Here is a 20,959-nt window from a genome sequence, read left to right on the forward strand (position 1 = left end):
CAGTTCAGGCAGCTGAGCCAGGTGATACTGGATGGATGGCCGGAGAAAAGAAAACAATGTTCCCAGAGTGTGTCTGCGTTCTGGAACCACCGGGACGAGCTGTCAAAAACGAATGGAATTATTTTCAAGGGAGAGAAGATCGTCATTCCAGCCAGCCTCAGAGAGGAGATGCTATCAAAAATCCATGCTGGACATATGGGAATGGAGAAATGCAAACATAGAGCCAGGGACATCATGTTCTGGCCAGGGATGAGCAAAGACATAGAGGTCATTGTGGAGCAATGCTCTGTCTGCCAAGAACGACGCCCAGCAAATGCCAAGGAACCCATGATACCACACCGGATCCCGGACCGACCCTGGCAAGTAGTTGGAACGGATCTCTTCATGTGGAACAACCAGGACTACCTGGTAACTGTCGACTATTACAGTCGTTTCTTTGAACTAGACAAACTCACCAGCACCACGTCAACCGCAGTCATTCACAAGCTCAAGGCAAGTTTCGCCAGACACGGCATCCCAGAAACATTGGTCTCAGATAACGGCCCCCAGTATACGTCCAAGGAGTTTGAGTCCTTCACAAAGTCATGGGAGTTCAGGCACGTCACATCAAGCCCATTTTTCCCACAGAGTAATGGCCTCTCAGAGAAATCAGTACAGACCGCCAAAGCTCTCATGGACAAAGCCAAAGCTTATGGACGGGACCCATACATCAGTCTTTTAGAATATCGAAACACACCAGTCGACAATTTCAAATCACCAGCACAGTTGCTGATGAGCCGCAGGCTACGCTCCGTCCTGCCAATCACCGACCAGCAGTTGCAACCAGAGATCGTCAGTCACCAAGAGGCACATGCAACGAGAGTACAGAGACAACAACATCAAAAGAGATACTTCGACAGGTCAAGCAGGCCACTACCACCACTACACAGTGGAGAGCCCATCAGACTCCAGGACAGGGGCACTGGAAGCCAGCAGTGGTCGTGCAGCCTGCTAACACCGAACGATCATATATCATCCGCACTCCAGAGGGACAGGTGTATCGCCGTAACCAGAGACACCTCCGAAGCACCAAGGTACACCACTCTCACCCACCTGAACCGACCCCATACTCACCTGACGACAACACACCGGAAGAAAACCACGCACCTTTCACACACACAAGCGAAGCAATGGACTTGCCTGCTTCGCAGGCACCAGAACTGCCATCTGATTCGGAAGCAGAGGCTTCATACCGCACCAGGTCAGGCAGAGAGGTAAAGCCTCGAGCCATTTTGGACCTATGAATTGTAAAGGGTGTACGCCGAACGCTGCCCTGAAAAAAGAAAGAAAGAAAAGAAAAAACGAATGTAACCTTATATGTGTAAGCTGAAACCGTCATATTTATCGGTGATTCTGATTATTGTTGTGAATTTACAGTCAAGACTTTTCACAAATGTGTTTGATATTTTCATACGATATTTTCTATTACAGTGCAATGCATACTGCATATGGGTTCACTACCGCGCTAAAATGTTAAATGATGCATTCTGGTATTGAGACATGTTAGGCCGATACCTGTGTAAGTTCTACAATACGTTCCAGTCTTTTTATAGTACCGTTTTGCACTAACCAGGTACCTCACACAGAATCTGTCTATTGTGCCATGTTTATTCATTTAATATTTGTTCCCAGTTTACTAACCTGATATGATGCTATTTTATGCATACATGGTACAGGCAGCACTTTACTATTTTGTTTTGTTTGTTTCCATAAAAAGGGGGATGTAATATTCATAGCCAATGAAGACCCTATGTTGGATGAGTGGCATTTTAATCAGGCATCTGTTTAGGCAACTACATGCTCAAAGCAGCCCGGTAGGGGTCCTGGTTTGGATCGCGGAAGTAAGGTTGGAGACACACAACTAACGGTAGAGAAGTTGGAGGTAGATGACCTGTTGGAATAAAAACACAACTCAAAGCCTGAAGAAATCGCCCTGCAGTTTATTCCATACATGGAAATATTACAACAGCTAGCCTAAATAGCATGTTAGAATTAATTAGCTTGCAGTTGTGCAGTGACCTAATATGCCTGATTAGCACTCCAACAAGTCAATAACATCAACAAAGCTCACCTTTATGCATTCATGCACAGCATAAAACTTTTGGTAGATAAAATGAGACAAAGAAGGAGTGGAAGATTTTACTGTCCACACTATGGTGAGTTCAAGAACCGCCAAAATTAGTAGGACAAAACGATGTTAGTCAAATACTCTCATCAGTGAAGCATACACACAAACATATTAATGTCCTCAAACAAAAAACCTACTGAAACAAAAACAAAAATTTTCCCCCATCTTTTTCCATTTTCAATCCTGTTTTAAAAATGCTCCAGGGACCCACTAGGGCGGCACTAAAGAGCCGCATGCGGCTCGAGAGTCGCGGGTTGCTGACCCTGGGTTAGAGGATTAGTGGCTGGGGTACAGTACAATCCAGTAAAGTAGATTAAACATCATATTTGTAAAATTATTTAAACTGCGCCAGCTCCAATTAGTACATGTCGATCTATTTACATACTCATAGGTGTATTTTTTTTCCAGTGCATACTGTAATTTATGTTTGCATTGTTTCTGCTTTGTTTATTTTTACGGAACAGTTTATTCTTAAATTGTTTACTTGTATCACTGACTTTTCTTAATGTATAATAATTAGGGATGGTATTGTTTAAATTTGAACCGATACCAGTACCTAATTGATACTTAAAAAAAAAAGTACAAACCCCGTTTTCATATGAGTTGGGAAATTGTGTTAGATGTAAATATAAACGGAATACAATGATTTGCAAATCCTTTTCAACCCATATTCAGTTGAATATGCTACAAAGACAACATATTTGATGTTCAAACTGATAAAATTTTTTTTTTTTTTGCAAATAATCATTAACTTTAGAATTTGATGCCAGCAACACGTGACAAAGAAGTTGGGAAAGGTGGAAATAAATACTGATAAAGTTGAGGAATGCTCATCAAACACTTATTTGGAACATCCCACAGGTGAACAGGCAAATTGGGAACAGGTGGGTGCCATGATTGGGTATAAAAGTAGATTCCATGAAATGCTCAGTCATTCACAAACCAGGATGGGGCGAGGGTCACCACTTTGTCAACAAATGCGTGAGCAAATTGTTGAACAGTTTAAGAAAAACCTTTCTCAACCAGCTATTTCAAGGAATTTAGGGATTTCACCATCTACGGTCCGTGATATCATCAAAGGGTTCAGAGAATCTGGAGAAATCACTGCATGTACGCAGCTAAGCCTGTGACCGTTCGATCCCTCAGGCTGTACTGCATCAACAAGCGACATCAGTGTGTAAAGGATATCACCACATGGGCTCAGGAACACTTCAGAAACCCACTGTCAGTACCTACAGTTGGTCGCTACATCTGTAAGTGCAAGTTAAAACTCTCCTTTGCAAGGCAAAAACTGTTTATCAACAACACCCAGAAACGCCGTCGGCTTCCTGGGCCTGAGCTCATCTAAGATGGACTGGTACAAAGTGGAAAAGTGTTCTGTGGTCTGACGAGTCCACATTTCAAATTGTTTTTGGAAACTGTGGACGTCAAAGAGGAAAAGAACCATTTGGATTGTTATAGGCGCAAAGTTGAAAAGCCAGCATCGGTGATGGTATGGGGGTGTATTAGTGCCCAAGACATGGGTAACTTACACATCTGTGAAGGCGCCATTAATGCTGAAAGGTACATACAGGTTTTGGAGCAACATATGTTGCCATCCAAGCAACATATGTTGCCATCCAAGCAACGTTACCATGGACGCCCCTGCTTATTTCAGCAAGACAATGCCAAGCCACGTGTTACATCAACGTGGCTTCATAGTAAAAGAGTGCGGGTACTAGACTGGCCTGCCCGTAGTCCAGATCTGTCTCCCACTGAAAATGTGTGGCGCATTATGAAGCTTAAAATACCACAACGGAGACCCCCGGACTGTTGAACAACTTAAGCTGTACATCAAGCAAGAATGGGAAAGAACTCCACCTGAGAAGCTTAAAAAATGTGTCTCCTCAGTTCCCAAACATTTACTGAGTGTTATCAAAAGGATAGGCCATGTAACACAGTGGTGAACATGCCCTTTCCCAACTACTTTGGCACGTGTTGCAGCCATGAAATTCTAAGTTAAATATTATTTGCAAAACCAAAAAAAAGTTTATGAGTTTGAACATCAAATATCTTGTCTTTGTAGTGCATTCAATTGAATGTGGGTTGAAAAGGATTTGCAAATCATTGTATTCCGTTTATATTTACATCTAACACAATTTCCCAACTCATATGGAAACGGGGTTTGTACTTAAACAGTGCCCAAACCAGTATGTAAAACAGTTTTAAACCTGCACATTTTTTTAGAAAAAATGTTTGACTTTATTTTCATGGAATTTTATAAATAAATAAATAAATGGGTTGTACTTGTATAGCGTTTTTCTACCTTCAAGGTACTCAAAGCGCTTTGACACTACTTCCACATTTACCCATTCACACACTGATGGAGGGAGCTGCCATGCAAGGCGCTAACCAGCACCCATCAGGAGCAAGGGTGAAGTGACTTGCTCAGGACACAACGGACATGACGAGGTTGGTACTAGGTGGGGATTGAACCAGGGACCCTCGGGTCGCGCACGGCCATTCTTCCACTGCGCCACGCCGTCCCACGTTTTGAGACAATCAAGTTAACCGGACTAGTAATCGAAATACTTCAGTGATTAGAGATGCGCGGTTTGCGGACACAACCGCGGAGTCCGCGGATTAACCTCGGGTCGGGCGGGTAAAAATAGATTTTAAATAGATGCGGGCGGTTGGCGGTTGAACCAATTTGGAAATATACATACATAGTTAAATGTTGTTACCTACATACGAAAAACGAGCAGCACTCTTTGAAACAGTCAATTATTCATCAGGCACTGCGTCCCAGCAACAAGTGGCGCAAGTGAGCGCTCCTTCAGCGCAGCAGGGCGCATTTTAGAGGCCAGGCGCTCTCGCCTGAATCCTGGCACTGTAGATGCCATTTTATTCCTGCATATGCTAACAAAAAAAAAAGTAAGTAGACATACGGTTGGATATGTTAAACGAATTAGTCTACGTTACCTAGGCTATACCAAATAAGTCCATGTCTAACCTATATTGAGTTCGGTCAGCTAAATAATTTTGATGGTTACGTGTTGTTTGGGCGCACTACAATGCAAAGGAATTAAGGCAATTGCGTTGTTCATTGTGTTTTTTTTCTATTCGAGATATACTACTATGTGTGAATAATTATTTGGCCTCGCTTTCAAGTGAAGCGCATCTCCGATTGGCGACAATGTAAGGCTATTTAGCCTGCTTTGTTTGTCGCGACCGTCTATTTTCATTATAATTCAAGTTTGATGATAAAGTGCAGTCTGATGGGTTTGATTTCCCCCCTTCAGCTATTTGCCTTGGCCAATAAGTTGCAGGTAATTTATTATTATTATTTATTTAATCTATTTTTGTTTAAATAGAGATGACATACATATGTTATTGTAAAATTTAAGTTTGTGCACGTGATTGACAGCCTAAGGCTTATGAGGCACATTTTTTATTTATTTTTTTATTTCAACTTAAAAACGTATGAGCCTATGCCTATGCCTAGCACATAGGCTATGTGTTTATCTTTATTTTCCTGCCTGTCGTTGACAATGGAGATTGTCTGATATTTTGTCATGGCTGCAGATCAATCAATAAAGGTTCATCTTTGTCGCAAAATTGTTCACTGCTTCACTGTGCACCCCGCCCTCGTCCCTATTTGAGCATTATAATGTTAACAAGTTAATATTCATTGAAATAAATTCAGAACATTTTTTTTACCTAACGAAAATATAGGCCTAGTCTTTCTAAAACATTTTTTTAACTTCTTAAAAGCCTCGTTCTGCTTGCTGCAACTGCGCACACAAAGTGTGAGGAACGCACTCCTGATCTGAGGGCATTGGCATCAATAGTCAACACTTTCTTAATGGAAATGACAATAATATTATAATAATGATAAATAATATTATCACGCATTAATATCTCTTAGCCACTAATGTGTGGCACACATTGAATGTCTCTGCTACATTGGATCAGTCTCCTTTCTTTAACAGGCAAAAGCTTTATAACCTCACTAATGCCTTGCATCGTCTATATTAGATATATAACAACGGGCGGGTGCGGGCGGGTGTGGTTTTGATAAAATGTTGGTTCGGGTGGATGGCGGATGGTTGACGACTTTTGTGATGCTGTTGCGGATCTATCAGTGATATAAATTAAATGAGTAATACATTCATAAATATGATATAACAATTTGTTGTATTATTTCAGCAATACAGAACATTGACAGAGTGCAAAAAAACGACTTACCGATGTTATGTTTGATGCTCATAATTGCGGGTGTTCCTGAATGCAACCTTAACCGTCATTGGTGCATGATGAGGGAGTGCTTTGTTGTTGTAGCTACTGGTTATCCTAGCACTGCGGTGCTAACAGTGTTATAAGGGTCTGCTGCCCCAAAAGGGACAAGTGGTAGCAAATGGATGGATGGATGTTGGCGTGTTAAAAAAAAACTAATTTTAAAAAGAATGTCAGACGTGCGTGCTTCTGTCAGGACGTTACATCACCAACAAGCAGTGTTGGGAAAAACAACGTTATATCGCCGTGACTTTTACAAGTACAATTAATGTTACGTACTTTACAACGTGACACGCTACTTTTGACGTGGTTGTATGTGAACAAGACTGTGTCATCCTAGTCACTGCCGTTGTGTCCTTGGGCAAGACACTTTACCCACCTGCTCCCAGTGCCACCCACACTGGTTTAAATGTAACTTAGATATTGGGTTTCACAATGTAAAGCGCTTTGATTCACTTGAGATAAAGCGCTATATAAATGTAATTCACTTCACTTCACTAATCATGGGTATCCCAGCACCATATCAATTATTTTACCATGAGCAACACAATGAATTTCCAGAATAACAAAAGCTTTAATTGAGCTATAACTAGCTATCACTCATCTAAAGTATTTATTAATCAGCATAATTTTGTAACAGTCCACTTTTTTTTATCATAATATCCTGAAGTTTAGCATATTAAACAATTTTAACATCATTAAAACATAAATTAAAAAAACAAGTGAAATTTTCAACCACGACCTGGATTCGGACTCAAGATCTTCTGCTTTGCACTGTAAGTACTAATGATGCAGCCACCACAAGCATAGAGAGAAATGTTCTATTCATATTCTAATCAGTGACAAAGCATGATGTCGCCAGGATACGTTTGGGGTAAAATATTATATAAAGCGCCTGCCATTCAATAATTGTGTGAATGCTTATTCTTCTTCTTCTCCAGATTTTGGCGCGCTCTACCTTCCACATTTTTCACCCGATTCAAACCGTTCCAACTTCAAACTGGTCAGCCTATTCGGGAATCGCGTACCTTGACAAATTCCAAAAATACCCAGATTTCACAGAATTCCTGGTTTTCCGGGACATCTTTCCCATTCAAAATGAATTGGCCATTTTTCAAACTATTCCGACATTCAAACTATTCTTACATTCATACTACATTCAGTCAGCATTTCAGTTCAACTTCAGCATTGGAGCATTCACATGCAATTCCTTCAGGAATTGCCTCTTCTAGTTTACATTTTAATGTGCTCCACACTCCTGACAAGACGTTACTTGTAGAATATCACCGCAAAGCACTTGTTGCAGGTGGATGAGTCTGAATTCAATTATCACTATAATAAGGCACAGATAGCTTCTTTCTTTTTTGGTCCAGTCACCACCGTTTAAATCTGCACCAGGAGCCGTGTTTCGATGCCCATTCCATCCCTAATAATAACATTTATATTTACTTTTTAACCTTTTATATTAATATGCTACTTAAAGGGGACTTATGATGATTTTAATCTACATTTAAAACACTCCCTTGTGGTCTTAATAATACATATTGGATATGCTTTGGTGTACATTTGGCGTAAATTTGGCTCCACAGAATCAGATTCAGAATCAGAATCAGAATAGTTTTTATTGCCATTGTTTGGGAACAGGTTCACAAACTAGGAATTTTTCTTGGTGCAATCGTCTAACATAAAACACATATAACACAGAATAGGTAATACAATGAGCTGTAACAGAGCTATCAGATCTTGTTATTGTCTGATGGCCGAGGGGAAAAAACTGTTCAGGTGGCGGGAGGTGTGGGTCTGGATGGACCGTAGTCTCCTGCCTGAGGGGAGAAGGGAGAATAGTTTGTGTCCAGGGTGAGAAAAGTCAGCTGTGATCCGACCCACACACCTCCTGGTCCTGGAGGAGAACAGGTCCTGGAGGGATGGGAGCCTGTAACCAATAATCTTCTCAGCAGCACGTACGATGCGCTGCAGTCGATGCTTGTGGCGCTGGGGAACCACACGGTAATGGAGGAGGTGAGGATGGACTCAATAATGGCTGAGTAGAACTGCACCAGCATCTCAGTCAGCACCTTAAGTTTCCTCAGCTGCCGCGGGAAGTACATCCTCTGCTGGGCCTTCTTGATGAGGGAGCTGATCGTTGGCTCCAACTTCAGGTCCTGGGTGATGGTGGTGCCCAAGAAACGGAAGAAGTCCACGATGGAGACGAGGGTGGGAGAGTCAATCAGAGCGAGGGGGGATGGTGGGGTTGTGACTTTCCTGAAGTCCATGATTATCTCCACTGTCTTCTGGGCATTCAGCTCCAGATTGTTGAGGCTAGACCAGGATGCCAGCCGGTCCACCTCTGTCCTGTAGGCGTACTCATTGCCATCCGAGATCCGCAAACTTGAGCAGCTTTACGGACTGGTGACTAGAGGTGCAGCAGTTTGTATACAGAGAGAATAACCAGGGGGAAAGACAGTCACGCTTGTAACCTGCTTTTTGAGTCTGTCTGCAAGATGTTCGTTCGTGGAGGCTGTTTTTTTTATTTTACTGTGGAGTTCAAACAAAACCCTCCATGCCTCACCTTCTTTAAAAGCATCAGACTATACATTTGGAAAAAGTACAATATATTTCTTGAAGACGAACATCACGGCATTTTTTTTTTCTCAGGCACTGTCGAAAACTTCATAAACAATAGATTAGCCAGTCACAACATTAAGTACACACAGCTGAATAAAAAAAAGTAGCTTTCACCAACATTTATCACACCGCATGTTTGACGTCAGCATTATTATGCACAAGCCAAGATGAGATGAAAATAATACTTTATTAATCTTCATACATCCTCTTGAGGTGTTTAGCATTCATTATGTTATCTGATCTTATTCAGTTAGACTTTTAAAACATTTTTCAAAATTCACAAAATACTGTATAAAATATTGTCCAGTTTAGTTAAATTATTTGGAATTCTACTCAAAATGCTACCTATGAAGTCGGACAAAACTTACATTTTACATGACTTCCTGAACAGTATGCATTCATGCATAGTTTCAATAACATATTTCCACATTTGGAAACAATTAAGAATGCTAAAATAATGTATGGAATTTAATATTTCAATCATTTTTATGGAAAAAATGCATTCTAATTTGTCATATCTGCAATTTATTGTTTAACTGCTAGTTAAACAACCCAACAAGATAGAAAATCATTTTATTCATTTAATTTGATGCTTAATTGATTTGAACTACTGTATAATTACTCTACCACAAAAAACATTCACTGTTTTTAACCTAATCGTGTTTTTGTTTGGCCCCATCAGGTGTATGGCTGAAGGTGCAGGAGACGTTGCCTTCATCAAACACACAACAGTTGAAGAGAATACAGATGGTAATGATTTAGTAAAATTAAAATAGTACTTCAGCTTGAAAAACATGACTGAGCGTGTAGCTGACTTGGCAAAGCAGTTTGATTGTATCACTGCTAGTCTGCACCATTCTGGAGCAGAATGATTCAATAACGTCAGCCGGGGATGATGAAATAATTTCTAAATGGCAAACATTTATCCATGAAAATATGGAGAAGTTGCTAATGGTGTGTTTGAATTGGGAAACCATAAAAGTATACTCTGAGGTAAATGCTGTACATTATGATTACATTTACATGATTTTTTTTTAAATTTCCCTGAGGGAACTCTCCTGAAGGAATCAAATACTATCTACATTACTTAACTAGGAAATCACTTGGATAACAGAGACCTCCGCCAGGCCCTACTTCCCATTTGTAAAAAGTGCTGAATCCAGTCGGTGATCTAGATCAGCTTCAAAATATAATCCCAGTTTTTGGGATATCTTGCAAGTTTAATCAAAATGTGCCCATAACCTTTTGAGCGATTTGAAGCTGCTTGTCAGTCGTTCACTGTCTTTGTGTCTGCGGGTGGAGGCGGGGCCACATCCATACACACAGAAGTAGAAGCTTGGAGCGTAGATGTAAGGTAATGTGGTAGAAACGATTCATAACAGCCCTTTTTAGGACATTTCTTGAAAATGTCATAAAAATCGGCCCTAACCTTTTTTGTGCTATGTTGCTAACGAACTAACTGACTAACTTATCAACTGTCATAATTTGTTGGTGACGAACCCCAAGATGCAGAGAAGGCAGGCTTGGTGCAGAAAAACATGATTTCATGTCCACAAAAAAGAAAACACAAACCAGGAACTAGGAACAGGCAAAATGGAAACAGAAAACAGAAAAACTGGAAATAGCTAATGGCTAATAGGATCTGGCTAACAGGAAAAGAAGAAACTAGGAGAAAGCAAACTACAAATAGCTATCAGGAACAGTTTATCACTATAACGACAAGTAGTAATGACAATCACATCGACAATCAATACTCCAGCACTGGAGGTCAAAGCAGGTCTAAATAGCAGCTGGCTGATTGACACCAGGTGTGGCCAGGTGCCAATCAGCCGCAGCTGAGGGGAACAGCGCTCAGGGAGACTAGCAGGAAACTGAACCAAAAAAAGAGCGTTTACAGGAAATAAAGACAGAGGGAAATCCAAAACATTACTAAACTGTCAGTGACAAACCTGACATCAACTAAATTACCGTAACAATTACATAACGTGCTGAAGCTAATAAAACTATGTGTTTGTAATACATTTTATTGTATTGTTTTAGATATAATATTTGTTATCTAAAAATATATTTTTCTTATTAAATGTATTACATGTTGATTTTCTAAATGTGCAATACAAATACTTGTCCACAGAGTATATACTACTAGTATTTGTTATTCTCGCCATAAGTGACCACTTGATATTTTCACCAGGTAAAGGCCCCCCCAGCTGGGCAGCAAAACTCATTTCATCAGACTATGAGCTGTTGTGTCGTGACGGCAGAAGACTTCCTGTCAATCAGTGGCAAACGTGCAATCTGGTCCGTGTCCCATTCCGAGCCATTGTGGTTGGCGATCACATCACTCCCTCTGTGGTGTTGAACATGCTGACTGAAGGACTGGTAGGTGAAAATCAATTACACTAGTAACAGCCTCATCCTTAACAAATATACTGTACAATATCACTGCAATTAAGATTGCAGTATTTGTTTTTGCACGCAGGCACGATGAGGGGATTGTTAGATTGTTTCATCACCAGAAGGAAGCTTGCAGAGAAATCACTGTATGGCTTGCAGCAAGACAAATAGACCTTACATTTACTAGCAGGCCAACGCCACTTCCCCTATCACCCAACCCCTAAATTAACACTCAGAACTATATATAATATTACTGTCGCTACAATATCATATGAAAAAAAAAAGAAACCAAATAAATACATATGTATGCACAAACATCAACAACCTGGCGTAGGTACAAAAATACCAAAAACACCAGCAGACACCATAACACATAAATCAAATTTGTTTTAATCAGACCTTTAAAGGGGATCTATTATGTAAAACCAACTTTTCTTACCTATTGGCACCATGGCGGAGATATTTATAAAACAATCTTGTCTTCCTTCGTACTCCTTCCAAAGGAGCCGTTCGGAATTTTAACAACTTGTGACGTTTTTCCCAGTTGTGACGTCAGCAAATATCTTAGTTTACCGGAGGACGCTGTCAAAGTGGAGGCACGTAAATAAGACTGCCCAGAAAACGGTGCAAGAGACGGTCAGAAAGCAGCTTGAAGACGCTCTGTAAAACATATTCTGAAAATGATTTTATATATATTTGAAAACAAAATTTTGTGTCAGTTTTGTATTTTGGAATACAAAACATATTATTATTAGTTATTAGTATCAACATTTCAGGTTTTTTTATAACGTTACGTCTTTTTGCTTAAATTTTTACAGTTTTTGTGGCCCCCTGTTTTGTGTCTTTGGACACAAGGGGTTGGGGGGCTGGAAAATGTTGAAGATGTGCAAATAATTGTTAGTTCCATGATGTGGACAACCACTTATGTTGACAACCACTTATATCGACGTTAATCAGCCAGTCTGTGGGTTGGTGAGATAAGCGGGTTCACTGTTTTCTGAGCTATTTGTGGCAGCTGTGTTTCATCTTATATGTATTCACTTTATTTAGTAAAAAGTAGGAGTGTCAAATTATCGTGTTATTTAGACGATAAATAACTAATTAATATTAGTAAATTAGTTACAGTCCTATTCATACTTGCCAACCCTCCCGGATTTTCCGGGAGACTCCCGAAATTCAGCGCCTCTCCCGAAAACCTCCCGGGACAAATTTTCTCCCGAAAATCTCCCGAAATTCAGGCGGAGCTGGAGGCCACGCCCCCTCCAGCTCCATGCGGACCTGAGTCCGCTTTCCCACAATATAAACAACGTCTACAGTAAAGCAGTCCGTCTGCCGTAAACAGCAATGTTGTGACACTCTTAAACAGGACAATACTGCCATCTAGTGCATTTGATGATAGCACTTTTGTGCGTGCCACACAGCGATGCATAATCAGAGAAGGTGTTCAGCATGGTTAGAAAGATAGTGACAGAGAATAGAACAAGGATGGACAATTCAACCATTAACTCAACAATGAGTAGATGAGTTTTATGTGTGTGTATATGTGTAAATAATGAACACTGAAATTCAAGTAATTCTTTTATTTATATATATATATATATATATATATATATATATATATATATATATATATATATATATATATATAGCTAGAATTCACTGAAAGTCAATTATTTCTTATATATATATATATATATATATATATATATATATATATATCTCCTCTCTGAGCTGCCACCTTAACGTGGTAGAGGAGTTTGCGTGTCCCAATGATCCTAGGAGCTATGTTGTCCGGGGGCTTTATGCCCCCTGGTAGGGTCTCCCAAGACAAACTGGTCCTAGGTGAGGGACCAGACAAAGAGCAGCTCGAAGACCTCCATGAAAGATAAAAACAAAGGACCCAGATTTCCCTCGCCCGGACGCGGGTCACCGGGGCCCCCCTCTGGAGCCAGGCCCGGAGGTGGGGCACGATGGCGAGAGCCTGGTGGCCGGGCCTGTCCCCATGGGGCCCGGCCGGGCACAGCCCGAAGAGGCAACGTGGGTCCCCCCTCCAATGGGCTCACCACCCATAGCAGGGGTCATAGAGGTCGGGTGCGATGTGAGCTGGGCGGAAGCCGAAGGCAGGGCACTTGGCGGTCCGATCCTCGGCTACAGAAGCTAGCTCTTGGGACGTGGAACGTCACCTCGCTGGGGGGGAAGGAGCCTGAGCTAGTGCGCGAGGTGGAGAAGTTCCGGCTAGATATAGTCGGACTCACTTCGACGCACAGCAAGGGCTCTGGAACCAGTTCTCTCGAGAGGGGCTGGACTCTCTTCCACTCTGGCGTTGCCGGCAGTGAGAGGCGACGGGCTGGGGTGGCAATTCTTGTTTCCCCCCGGCTCAGAGCCTGTACATTGGAGTTCAACCCGGTGGACGAGAGGGTAGCTTCCCTCCGCCTTCGGGTGGGGGAACGGGTCCTGACTGTGGTTTGCGCTTACGCGCCAAACCGCAGCTCAGAGTACCCACCCTTTTTGGATTCACTCGAGGGAGTACTTGAGAGTGCTCCCCCGGGTGATTCCCTTGTTCTACTGGGGGACTTCAATGCTCATGTTGGCGGCGACAGTGAAACCTGGAGAGGCGTGATTGGGAAGAATGGCTGCCCGGATCTGAACCCGAGCGGTGTTTTGTTATTGGACTTTTGTGCCCGTCACAGATTGTCCATAACGAACACCATGTTCAAACATAAGGGTGTCCATATGTGCACTTGGCACCAGGACACCCTAGGCCGCAGTTCCATGATCGACTTTGTAGTTGTGTCATCGGATTTGCGGCCTCGTGTTTTGGACACTCGGGTGAAGAGAGGGCCGGAGCTTTCTACCGATCACCACCTGGTGGTGAGTTGGCTGCGATGGTGGGGGAGGATGCCGGACAGACCTGGCAGGCCCAAACGCATTGTGAGGGTTTGCTGGGAACGTCTGGCAGAGTCTCCTGTCAGAGAGAGTTTCAATTCCCACCTCCGGAAGAACTTTGAACATGTCACGAGGGAGGTGCTGGACATTGAGTCCGAATGGACCATGTTCCGCACCTCTATTGTCGAGGCAGCTGACTGGAGCTGTGGCCGCAAGGTAGTTGGTGCCTGTTGTGTCGGTAATCCTAGAACCCTTTGGTGGCACCGGCGGTAAGGGATGCCGTCAAGCTGAAGAAGGAATCCTATAGGGTTCTTTTGGCTCATAGGACTCCTGAGGCAGCGGACAGGTACCGACAGGCCAAGTGGTGTGCGGCTTCAGCGGTCGCAGAGGCAAAAACTCGGACATGGGAGGAGTTCGGTGAGGCCATGGAAAACGACTTCCGGACGGCTTCGAAGCAATTCTGGACCACCATCCGCCGCCTCAGGAAGGGGAAGCAGTGCACTATCAACACCGTGTATGGCGGGGATGGTGTTCTGCTGACCTCGACTGCGGATGTTGTGGATCGGTGGAGGGAATACTTCGAAGACCTTCTCAATCCCACCAACACGTCTTCCTATGAGGAAGCAGTGCCTGGGGAGTCTGTGGTGGGCTCTCCTATTTCTGGGGCTGAGGTTGCTGAGGTAGTTAAAAAGCTCCTCGGTGGTAAGGCCCCAGGGGTAGATGAGATCCGCCCGGAGTTCCTTAAGGCTCTGGATACTGTGGGGCTGTCTTGATTGACAAGACTCTGCAGCAACGCGTGGACATCGGGGGCGGTACCTCTGGATTGGCAGACCGGGGTGGTGGTTCCTCTCTTTAAGAAGGGGAACCGGAGGGTGTGTTCTAACTATCGTGGGATCACACTCCTCAGCCTTCCCGGTAAAGTCTATTCAGGTGTACTTGAGAGGAGGCTACGCCGGTTAGTCGAACCTCGGATTCAGGAGGAACAGTGTGGTTTTCGTCCTGGTCGTGGAACTGTGGACCAGCTCTATACTCTCGGCAGGGTCCTTGAGGGTGCATGGGAGTTTGCCCAACCAGTCTACATGTGTTTTGTGGACTTGGAGAAGGCATTCGACCGTGTCCCTCGGGAAGTCCTGTGGGGAGTGCTCAGAGAGTATGGGGTAACGGACTGTCTGATTGTGGCGGTCCGCTCCCTGTATGCTCGGTGCCAGAGCTTGGTCCGCATTGCCGGCAGTAAGTCGGACATTTTTCCAGTGAGGGTTGGACTCCGCCAAGGCTGCCCTTTGTCACCGATTCTGTTCATAACTTTTATGGACAGAATTTCTAGGCGCAGTCAAGGCGTTGAGGGGATCTGGTTTGGTGGCTGCAGGATTAGGTCTCTGCTTTTTGCAGATGATGTGGTCCTGATGGCTTCATCTGGCCAGGATCTTCAGCTCTCACTGGATCGGTTCGCAGCTGAGTGTGAAGCGACTGGGATGAGAATCAGCACCTCCAAGTCCGAGTCCATGGTTCTCGCCCGGAAAAGGGTGGAGTGCCATCTCCGGGTTGGGGAGGAGATCTTGCCCCAAGTGGAGGAGTTCAAGTACCTCGGAGTCTTGTTCACGAGTGAGGGAAGAGTGGATCGTGAGATCGACAGGCGGATCGGTGCGGCGTCTTCAGTAATGCGGACGCTGTATAGATCCGTTGTGGTGAAGAAGGAGCTGAGCGGGAAGGCAAAGCTCTCAATTTACCGGTCGATCTATGTTCCCATCCTCACCTATGGTCATGAGCTTTGGGTTATGACCGAAAGGACAAGATCACGGGTACAAGCGGCCGAAATGAGTTTCCTCCGCCGGGTGGCGGGGCTCTCCCTTAGAGATAGGGTGAGAAGCTCTGCCATCCGGGAGGAGCTCAAAGTAAAGCCGCTGCTCCTCCACATCGAGAGGAGCCAGATGAGGTGGTTCGGGCATCTGGTCAGGATGCCACCCGAACGCCTCCCTAGGGAGGTGTTTAGGGCACGTCCGACCGGTAGGAGGCCGCGGGGAAGACCCAGGACACGTTGGGAAGACTATGTCTCCCGGCTGGCCTGGGAACGCCTCGGGGTTCCACAGGAAGAGCTGGACGAAGTGGCTGGGGAGAGGGAAGTCTGGGCTTCCCTGCTTAGGTTGCTGCCCCCGCGACCCGACCTCGGATAAGCGGAAGAAGATGGATGGATGGATGGATATATATATATATATATATATATATATATATATATATATATATATATATATATATATATATATATATATATATATGTATATATGAAATACTTGACTTGGTGAATTCTAGCTGTAAATATACTCCTCCCCTCTTAACCACGCCCCCAACCACGCCCCCGCCCCAACCACGCCCCCCACACCCACCCCCCACCTCCAGAAATTGGAGGTCTCAAGGTTGGCAAGTATAGTCCTATTTAGCGAGTTATATTTTGTAATTGTGTTGATTTATTTTCAATCACTAACGTTACTGACTCTGGATGCCTGCGAGTTGTCTCGCCCTCTTTTTGTGTTTGACTGAGAGCAACAACACTACCGTCATGCTGCACAAAGATAGTATGTTGCAAAGGGCGACTTTAAATAGGTGGAATAGGATGAATTGTATCTAACAAAGAGTGTAAAATATTCATAATGAACTTAAAGACGTATCAGAAAAGTGTTCATGGTTTGTATACGTTTGAATAATGTTTTGTTTTTAGCATTGAGTAGAAAATAAAAAAAAGTTCATAGAGTAACGTGCATCGCTCTATTGCTTGTATTGAAAAACAGTGGTGGTCAACCAAGCAAGATGGCTGTTATACAGTACAAAAGAGTCTTACATATTCTTGCAAAAAGCAGATAAAAGCAAAAAAATCAAACTATGCAATGGAATAGATCCCTATACTTAATCAAAAAAATATTTGTCGAGTGTGTTAAGGTGTTTGAGCTTCGTGGAGTTCTTTTCTGCGTGTACATAAACGACACTTTCATCGAGTCTGATCAACGTCCTCTTACACGAGGAGACTTTATTATTCTTCTCCTTGAACATAACACACAACACCAGCTCCAGAGCGCCCCAAGTGGGGAACATGCGCTATAACAGCCAACCTTTGAACAAAGCCACACAGAGTAAGAGCGCAGATCAATCTTAACACCCCCACTCGCTATTAGCTCACTGTGTTAAAACAATTTGTAAACAACATTTCAAGAACATCCCTCACCATCCTGTTTTGCCAAACATATTCTGTGAAAAACATTTCAACTTCTGTTTAGTAGCTGGTTTTGTCAGGATATCAGCAACCATTTGTTCTGTAGGGCAATATTCCAGTAATACCCTACCAGTAGCAACAATGTCTCTTATGAAGTGGTATTTCACATCAATGTGTTTGCATCTTTGTCTGTTAACAGGATTTTTAGTGAGTGCAATCGTACCTTGGTTATCTTCGTACACTCTTGTTTTAACATATTGATAGTTATCAAGTCCTTTTAGTAGCTGTTCAATGTAAAGACACTCCTGTATAGCTGAAGCTAACGAAATATACTCTGCTTCACAGGTAGAAAGAGCTACTGTTGGTTGTTTTCTTGTCTTCCATGAAATGAATGAACTGCCTTCACACAAAGTTGCACAATAGCCTACGTCTGTCTGTTTCATTTGATGCCCAACTTGCATCACAGTAAACTGTCAGACCGAGTCTTTCAGTTACATTCTTCTTGAAGTTTAAGTCCTTGTTCTGATGTACCTTTTAGGTATCTGAATACATGTTTCACTGTATTCCAATGTTCCATAGTAGGTTCATTAAAGTGTTGGGATAGTTTACTCACAACAAAGCTTATGTCAGGTCGAGTGCATGTTGATAAGTAAATTAAACTTCCCACTGCTTCTCTGTACTGTCTTGGTTGTTTCAACTTTTCAGCATTTTCTGCGTAATCAAGTTTTGGTTCACAAGGAGTTTCTCTTGGTTTACAATTTTCCATATCAAACCTTTGTAAAACCTTTTTCACATATCTCTCTTGTGACATTTTGACTAGTCCATTTGTTTGTGCAAAGTCTATTCCTAAGAAATGTTTTAGGATTCCCAAATCCTTCATTTTGAATCTCTGAGTTAACATTATTTTTACATCCTGCATTGATTTTTCACTTGAAGCAGCTAAAATAAGGTCATCTACCCAAATAATAAGTATTACCTTTTGACCATATTTTTCTCTTGTGTACACACAATGATCTGCTTCATTTTGCACAAAGTCATTTTCACATAAATGGGTGTGTAACACTGTATTCCAGTTTCTGCCCGACTGTTTGAGTCCATACAATGATTTGTTCAGTTTACATACCAGTTTTTCACCAGTGTTAGAGTTTTTCTCGTATCCTTGTGGTTGTTCTAAATAGATTTCACAGTCTATGGGTGCGTGCAGATACGCGGTCTTCACGTCCATCTGATGTAAGATTAAGTCCTCCTGTGCCGCCTTCTGCATGAGAATTCTTACACTTAACATGTCAGCTGTCGGTGAAAACGTCTCTTCGTAATCAGTTCCTACTTTCTGGTCGTATCCTTTGGCAACAAATCTCGCCTTATATTTATTAGATCCATCTGTGTCTGTTTTGAGTGCATAAACCCACTTTGCTTTTAAAGCTCGCTTACCTGGTGGTAAGTCAGTCAACTGGAATGTGTCATTTTCCACTAGTGAGTTCATCTCCTCATCCATGGCGTTTTTCCAGTGCATTGACTTGGATGATAACACGGCTTCCTGATAAGTTTCTGGAATGTCACAAACTGCTCGATAACAGAAATCAACGCATGTTTGTAATCTGTCCAATGAATCATCAGTCTCAAAATCTTGTAAATAAACTGGCTTTTGTTTTATCCTGAATGGATTCTTTCTGATTTCTGTTTCGGCATTTACCGCTGACTGTTCCACATCTTCCTGCTCATTTAAATCCTCAGTTTTGTTTTCAGGTTGAACTCTGTCCTCATCCTTCTGGTCACTGTCACAGACTGCATTGTCTCTGTTGCCAATGTCATGTCCTGCGTATGGCTCCAAAGTTTGTGTCTCTCTCTCTACACTTGTTTTGGTTGCGAATCTCACCAATCTGATCTTTTGGACCTTTTCCATTTCTGGATAATATAAAAGGAAGGCTGGGCTGTTTTTATCATATCCTATGAAAATGCCCTGCTCACTTTTGGAGTCTAGTTTTCCTTTTTCTTGTTTGTAACTAAAACATGTAGACCCAAACTTTTGCATTTGTGACACATTTGGTACTTTTCCTGTAAGTAACTCATATGCTGTTTTCTTTGTCCGTCTATTGTAACACCTGTTTCTAACATGAGCTGCTGTTTGAATGGCATAGTTCCACAAATAGTTTGGTAGTTTGCTTTCTATCAGTAAGCATCTAGCCATGTCAAACAGTGTTCGCCATTCTCTCTCTGCTGTGCCATTTTGGTGTGGCGAATAAGGCGCTGACGTCTCATGTCTTATTTTGTTCTTTGTTAGTAACATTTGGAACTCTCTGTTTGTAAACTCAGGCCGTTGTCTGAACGTATACACTTCACATCTCCATAGGGTGCTACATCTGCTAAGAACTTTTCTGTTGCAGCTACTGCATCACTTTTTGACTTAAGAAAATATACTAATACAGCACCTGAATAGTCATCTGTGAAACATTGTGCGTATTTGTGTCCTTCTATGCTCTCAGTTTTCATTGGCCCTGCTAGGTCTGTATGGATTAACTCCAGGGGTTTATTTGCTTTAGCATCTAGCTCCCTATTTCTCGTTTGGGTAAACTTGCCTTTTGTACATATTTCACACATCTGATCTGGCTTAACAACATTTCCCTTAATTACCATACCTTTGACCACAGTTTGGAGTTTGATTACATCATCATAGTTGCAGTGCCCTAGAATCTCGTGCCATGTTTGTACGTCATGACAAACTTTACACTGATCTTCATTTGCATCAACAGTTGGTAGATAATATAGCTTCTCATTTTCGTTTATGTTAAATCTGTTACCATCTTTAGTGATCATGTGGCTCTCTCCTTTCTTGAAAGTTATGATTGCTCCTCCGTCGGCTGCTCTTGCCACTGAAAAGATGTTGTGGGGATATGAGGGCATGTACAGAGCATTTCGTAGTTGTGCCCTGTGCTGTCGTCCATCGCTGTCCACTAGATGTATCGTTGCTGTTCCTCTTCCTTGGGCCATTCCACTGCATCTTGTCCCATCAGCTAGTTCCACTGAATGAGTCTCTGGTTGAAAAGTGTTGTCAAAGCTTGTAAAGTTATTTACATCATTTACAATGTGGGATGTCGCTCCTGCATCCACCATAATGCCTTTCATCTTTATTTTTGGTGCTGACTCACTTTCTTCTTGTGCTGCTTTGAAGAGGTAATCATTGGATTGTTCATCCGTAACCTTTCTGACATTGTCTCGTTTATCTTTCTTTTTGCATATGGTTTCTTGGTGTGTGTTGCTCTTACAAAAGTTGCACCACACTTTTCGGATACACATTCTTGCTCTGTGTCCTTTTAATCCACATTTGAAACATGTCAGATCTCCATCTTCACTTCTACTTTTAGTGCTGCTGGTGTACTTCTTCTGGATATTTCTATCTTGTTTTGTGAACG

At 42.5% G+C, this 20,959-nt stretch overlaps 1 protein-coding gene across 1 annotated transcript in view; it reads left to right on the forward strand.

Moving 5' to 3' along the window:
- The window catches only part of meltf (melanotransferrin), a 53,076-nt gene that overhangs the window by 18,706 nt on the left and 13,411 nt on the right, over positions 1-20,959 (forward strand). The window contains exons 7-8 of the mRNA XM_061975615.1: positions 9,750-9,817; positions 11,259-11,446. Coding sequence (XP_061831599.1) covers positions 9,750-9,817; positions 11,259-11,446 — 256 coding nt within the window. The remainder of the gene's footprint in view (positions 1-9,749; positions 9,818-11,258; positions 11,447-20,959) is intronic.

Source organism: Nerophis lumbriciformis, linkage group LG14, assembly GCF_033978685.3.
Source record: "Nerophis lumbriciformis linkage group LG14, RoL_Nlum_v2.1, whole genome shotgun sequence".
Taxonomy (NCBI): Eukaryota; Metazoa; Chordata; class Actinopteri; order Syngnathiformes; family Syngnathidae; genus Nerophis; species Nerophis lumbriciformis.